Raw genomic sequence first — 6,634 nt, 5'->3', positions numbered from 1 at the left:
GTGGACTAACCGTGTACCAGGGGACGAAGACTTACTGAAAGGAACAATAAAATAGAGCTTCTATACTAATTTGCTAGAAAAATAAATTTACTCTTAATAAGTCAAGGGATGCTATTATGTATAGTCAAATTTCTCTATAACAGCCTTGTTTCTTTCGTTATTTTTTTACTTTTAAAGTGAATGGCTGTTATACATCTATAACAGCATTAGACGTTTAAATATTTTTTGGTTGTTATAGCTAAAAATTATCCAAAAATCAATTATTTTTCCTTTTTTAATGTTACATATAAAAGATAAGAAAATTATTCAAATTTAAAATTTAAAAAAATATGCATATTTCACTAGTTAAATATTGAAGAAAGCTAATACATTATTAATAAATTCATAACTAAACATATAAAAATTTAAACTACTGACATTTTAAAGCTACCTAAAAAAATAAATTCTTTCAAGATTGATGGAAGGACTTTATAATTGTAGCTTGTTTCGTAGATTTCATTCTCTTATTTGCGTTATAACGCTTGAATTAGAGAAGGTTCGTGTCCAAATTTTCAGCAAAAAGATATCCAATAGTTTTTTCCTTGAAGACAATCTAAAAGCTAATCAGTTAAATATTCTATCTGGATATTTTTTGGAATTTGTCCAATGGAAAAGATATTATGTGCAAATCTTCAAATCTTATACTTTATGCAAGATAGGAACTTTGTTTAATAGAAAAGATTGTGTGCATTTTACAATTATTATAGTAATCTTAAATATTCTATATGGTTGTTATAGAGGGGTAATTTTACAAATAGCGTTTTGCTATAAATATGGTTGTTGTTATTATAGGTAAAAAGTTATTATAAAGAGGTAAAATATAACTTAAAAGGTTGATTTTGAGAAAAACTTGACTTTTGTAGTTAATGACTGTTATATAGGGATGTTATTATAGAGAGATATGACTGTATATAAAATTTTCATTTTCCTAGCTATTCATTAAATTTGTTGTTGATAGGCCTGAGTGTGTCACTGATACGAATTCAATGGGGATGAGCTTCAAGATGTGGTACCTTGTGCTTGCGCAGGTGGACGTAGCCGTTATAATCAGTTGGGAAGGAGGTTAGGGGAAGCTTGCACGATATGCAGTTTAGTCCCTTTTATTTTAAGTTATAGTTATAGTAATTACATATTGATCCCACACATTTGGGTTATCAAAACATATTAGGTCCAGCTCTGTTGCTAATACTGGGCAATGATAGTACAGTGCCATCTAAGGCATTTAGGATTGCAATACTATATATTGTAATGGTCTTCTCTTTCTTTATCAGTCAATATTCAAAACCCTTATTTTTGTTGCTCTAATCTAGCTTTCTTTCCTATTTTTTTCTTCCTTTCTCTTCTTTCATTTACTGTTCCATTGCTTTTCTCGCATTTCTTCTCATTTTCTGCTACTTAGCTCATCTCGTATCAGTGGTATCAGAGCAAAACTTGGCTCTGTGGGTACAATGAATATCAATATGGACGAGGTTATGGAGACACTCAAGAAGATATCCACAGAAGTATCGACTTTTGCAGCTAGACAGGAACAACTGGAGGTTGCTCAAGAGCAAACCTGTAGAAATCAAGAAGAAACTTTGTGTGAGATAAGGGAGGTACTTAATGAAGTTATACACGATGGAAAGAGGCATGAGAGAGACAAATCAGCGGCCTACAGTGGAGGTGAGCTTTACTCTCCTAATGACAAGCCTTTTGATTTTAGAGATTTGAATTCACCTAGCTCGCAAAGAGTTAATAGCCCTGCTGTGGTTATTTCTAACACTAGCAGTAACCCTATCTCTGTTGCTCCAATTAGAGCTACTTCTGTTCCTATGGCACAAGCTTCACTAATACCCTCAAACCCTAGCTCTTCTCCATACAATTTCCCTGCACGAACAGCCCCTATATAACCTGCTCTTTTTCAAACACACATTTCTCAGCCACACCCTCCTTCACTTCCTAGAACAACCATGATGCCACTTTAGCCTCCTTATAACCAAAATAGCTTAAGCATGAGCTATCCACAAGCTCCATTTTAGACCCAAGGATCACATATGGCTAAACCCCTATCATATAACCAGTATGCCCAACACACTCAGTTTCCACCTGCCTACTGTACCCAAACCACTCACATATCCCCTCCTCTGTACCACCAGGTATCTTACCTTCCTACACCACACCCTTATCAGCCCACTCCCACAAATGGACAACCACATAATCCTCCTTACACTCCCACTATTGCCTTACCTTTTGCTAAATATCACAAGGTAAAATTTTCTAAGTTCAATGGTGAGGACTTGAGGACTTGGTTGTATAAGGTAGATCAGTTTTTTGCTGATGAGGATGTTACAATTCAGCAAAGAATGAAGTTAGTATCTATGCATTTTGAAGGGGATGCCTTACAATGGCACTTAGGCTACATGAGGAGTGGGAGACAACTGCCTCTCCCTACTTGGGAAGACTACTTGTGGGCACTTTGTGACAGCTTTGGGGCTGAGTATTCTGATCCTATGACTGAGCTCATGATCAGAGAGATTTTGTTAGTGTTATCACCAGGATCAACCTAGCTAGCATCTTCTTGAATAACATAAAACCTGAGCTTAGGGATGCTGTTAGAATACGGAATCTCTACAGCTTGCCTCAAGCTTATTACCTGGCCAGGCTACAAGAGGCAAGTTTTGCTACTCAGAGTAAGGCCATCAAAGGGCAAACTACAGCACACTCTACCTTTAAGGTAGCTTCAGGATCAGGATTTAGTGGACCTTCTAAGGGAATCATGGCACGAAGCAAAGGACCAGTCACTGCCAGCTTTGATAATAATAGGAGAAGGAGACTCACTCTAGCTGAGATGGAGGAGAAAAGAGCTCAGGGAATGTGTTTCTTATGTGATGAAAATTTTGTGTCAGGGCATAAATGCAAGGCAAAAAGGCATATCTACTCTTTGGAAATTGAAGAGACAGATGCAGTTATCACTGAAGAAGTAGAACTTGAAGAGGGCACCACATATCAAGGGCAAGAAGAAGAGGCTATAGAAAGCTTACCTTATCTACTCTTTAGAAGCCTTGCATGGTTCCAAAAGATATAAAACCTTAAAGGTCCAAGGGTTCCTGAGCACAAACCAATTAATATCCTCATTGATAGTGGATCTATACATAACTTCATTAATGAAAAGGCAGCTCAGAGGATTGGATGCAAGGTTTATCAGATGAATCCTCAAGATGTATCAGTAGTTGATGGAAGGGCTATCCAATCAGAGAAAGGAAGCCAGGGATTCAAATGGTTGATTCGGGGTGTCATGTTTCAAGATGATTTTCTGGGGCTTCCCATAGGAAGATGTGATGTGGTATTGGGAATTCAGTGGTTGAGCAAGTTGGGGGACATTCAAATCAATTTTGAGAAGCTGTGTATAAGGTTTGTGTATCAAGGCAAGGAAGTTGCTTTACAAGGCATCCAGACTTCCTTCAAAATTATAGATGCAAAGGCTTTCAACAACATTACTGCTAATGATGCCCAGATTTTTATGATCAAGGTGTGCCCAGCATCACCTATTAAAGAGAAACAAGACAATAGTTTGGAGGAAAGACCAGCTGAAGTGCAAGCAGTACTGGAAGAATATCATGAGCTATTCAGGAACCAAGGTAGCTACCACATTCAAGGGGAGCGTTTGACCATCATATTCCATTAAAGGATGACAGTCTTCCTGTGAACTCAAGGCCCTATAGATACTCTTCCCTCCAGAAAGATGTGATAGGGAAGATGGTGTCAGAGATGTTGCAACAAGGCATAATTTAGTATAGTGCAAGATCTTATGCCTCTCCTGTAGTTTTGGTAGGGAAGAAGGATGGTTCTTGGAGACTATGTGTGGACTACAGAGCCTTGAAGAAGCTCACTCTAAAAGACAAGTTTTCTATACCAATTATTGAGGAGTTATTGGATGAGTTAGGGGGGGTCAAGAATCTACTCCAAGATAGATTTAAGAGCAGGATATCATCAAATCAGGATGGCACCCTCAGATATCCAGAAAACAGCTTTTAAGACTCATTTTGGGCATTATGAATACTTGGTAATGCCCTTTGGCCTCACTAATTCACCCTCCAGTTTCTAAAGTTTGATGAACCATATCTTCCAAGCACACCTCATGAAGTTCATATTGGTGTTTTTTTATGACATCCTAGTATTCAGCAAGGATCTGCAGGAGCATGTGCAACATCTCATAACCACATTTGAGCTATTGATACAACCTTAACTATTTGCTAAGGGAAGCAAGTGTGTATTTGCAGCAACAAGAGTTGAATACCTAGGACACTATATCTCAGCAGAAGGAGTAGCTACTGACAAGAAGATAGAAGTTGTCCAGATGTGGCCAGAACCAACTAATCTCAAGCAGCTAAGGGGATTTCTGGGGCTAGCGGGTTACTAAAGAAGGTTCATCAAGGGGTATGGAGTTCTTAGCAAGCCTCTTACTGATCTATTGAGGAAGGACAATTTTAAATGGTCTCCCAAGGCTACTAGAGACTTCAGCAACTTGAAGAAGGCTTTAACTTCTGCACCAATTCTAACCCTGCCTGATTTCTCTATACCATTTGTTGTGGAGACAGATGCTTACAGCATGGGAATAGGGGTTGTACTGATGCAGAAGGGTCAACCTATAACTCCACAGTATCAGACCTTATCAGTATATGACAATGAGCTATTAGCCTTAGTCATGGCAGTGAACAAATGGTCACAATACTTAACAGGAAGGCCCTTTACAGTGAAGACAGAACAAAATGCATTGAAATTTCATCTTGAACAGAAACTGCACACAGGATCCCAGCTGAAATGGATAACTAAGCTTATGCAATATGAATTTGTTATTGAGTACAAAAAGGGGAAGGAGAATAAAGTGGCAGATGCCTTATCTAGATTGCCATTGGTAGAGTTAGCAGCCTTAACACTCTCTACCATCAAGATTGATTTGTTAAGTCAGATAATGAGAACTTGGAGTTAGATGATGAGCTTGTGGCCTTTATTGAGAGTCTTAAGAAAGACGGGGGAGAATCAAAAGGGTACACCTTTGTGCACAATCAGTTAAGAAGAAATGGGAAGTTAGTGATAGGACCTGATGAGCAACCGAGAAAGGATATCATGAAACTATGGCATGATTCCCTTACTGGAGGCCATCAGGCATAAATCATACTTACAGAAGAATAGTTGCACTCTTCTATTGGAGAGGAATGAAGGAAGATGTTCAGACATATATGTCAAGGAATGTGACACGTGCTAGAGGAACAAGTATGAGACAATACCTTATCCTGGACTACTACAACCACTCAAGATTCCCTCATTGGCTTGGAGCAATATTAGCATGGATTTTATTGAAGGGTTGCCTAAAACTAAAGGGAAGACAATGATATGGATGGTGGTAGATAGATTAACCAAATATGCTCACTTCATAGGAATGGCCCATCCTTATACTACCACTGACATTGCACAGTTATTTATGGAACATGTGTTCAGACTACATGGCATGCGAGGATATAGTGAGTGATAGGGATCATGTCTTCACTAGTAGACTATGGCAGGAGTTGTTATCTATGAGTGGTGTCACTCTCAGCCTACCACCCACAGTCTGATGGACAGACAGAAGTTGTTAACAGGTGCTTGGAGACCTATCTTAGGTGTTTTTGCTCTGACTCTCAAAAGGACCGGTCCTCTTATTTAGCAGCTCAGTGGTGGTATAACATTACTTATCACTTCTCAATTCAGACCACCCCCTTATGAGGCTCTTTATGGCCAACCTCCACCACTTCACTTACCACATATGGCAGGTGATTTAGCTATGAAAGAGGTGGACAGAAGTTTGTTGACAAGAGAATTCAAATATCAGTTGTTGCAATATCACTTACAAAGAGCACAACAGAGAATGACTGACCAAGCTAATAAACATAGAAGTGATAGGCAATTTAAAGAAGGGGACTATGTTTACCTCAAAAAACAGCCTTATAAGCATGTGACACTTTCAGGAACTCACTTCTCCAAACTCTCAGCAAAATACTATGGTCCATACCAAATCTTGCAAAAGGTTGGTAATGTTGCATATAAGCTATCCATGCCTTCTCAGCTCCTACTTCATCACACATTCCATGTATCTCAACTTAAGCCATGTTATAAGCTACCTGACACCATTTCACACCCACCAATAATCGATATATCCAGTTCATATTGCCCTCAACCTCAGCAAATTCTCGATAGAAGGATGATCCAAAAGGGAAACAAGGCTGTTGCAAGTATTGGTTCAATAGGATAACCAATCTCTCAAAATCAGGTTTCCTACATTTATTCCTTGAGGACAAGGAAGATTTTAACGAGGGGGATCTGATACGAATTCAACGGAGATGAGCTTCAGGCTGTGGTGCCTTGTGCTTGCGCAGGTGTACGTAGCCATCATAATCAGTTGGGAAGGAGGTTAGGGGACATTTGCACGATAGGCAGTTTAGTCCTTTTTACTTTTAAGTTATAGTTATAGTAATTACACATTGACCCCGCTCATTTGGGTTATCAAAACATATTAGGTCCAGCTCTGTTGCTAATACTGGGCAACGATGGTACAGTGCCAGCTAAGGCATTTAGGGTT

General features: G+C 38.8%; 1 protein-coding gene across 1 annotated transcript; it reads left to right on the top strand.

Moving 5' to 3' along the window:
* Positions 1 to 5,234: 5,234 nt before the first annotated feature.
* On the top strand, positions 5,235 to 6,307 carry LOC109210886. The gene is made up of 3 exons (XM_019374363.1): positions 5,235 to 5,292; positions 5,615 to 5,657; positions 5,767 to 6,307. Exons 1-3 carry the CDS (start codon positions 5,235 to 5,237, stop codon positions 6,305 to 6,307), a joined length of 642 nt encoding a protein of 213 aa, XP_019229908.1.
* The last annotated feature ends 327 nt before the right edge of the window (positions 6,308 to 6,634 follow it).

This window comes from Nicotiana attenuata, unplaced genomic scaffold (genome assembly GCF_001879085.1).
Source record: "Nicotiana attenuata strain UT unplaced genomic scaffold, NIATTr2, whole genome shotgun sequence".
Classification (NCBI taxonomy): domain Eukaryota; kingdom Viridiplantae; phylum Streptophyta; class Magnoliopsida; order Solanales; family Solanaceae; genus Nicotiana; species Nicotiana attenuata.
Note: the sequence above shows the minus strand (reverse complement) of the source record. Positions and strands in the feature narration are given on the sequence as shown.

What these genes read in the sequence shown, in the direction of transcription:
- LOC109210886 (XM_019374363.1), top strand. Translation starts at nt 5,235, where the DNA reads ATGAAGGAAGATGTTCAGACATATATGTCAAGGAATGTGACACGTGCT. An exon ending in GACACGTGCTAGAGGAACAA is followed by an intron (nt 5,293 to 5,614) that starts GTATGAGACAAT and finishes TGTCACTCTCAG; the next exon opens with CCTACCACCCACAGTCTGAT. An exon ending in CAGACAGAAGTTGTTAACAG is followed by an intron (nt 5,658 to 5,766) that starts GTGCTTGGAGAC and finishes TTCTCAATTCAG; the next exon opens with ACCACCCCCTTATGAGGCTC.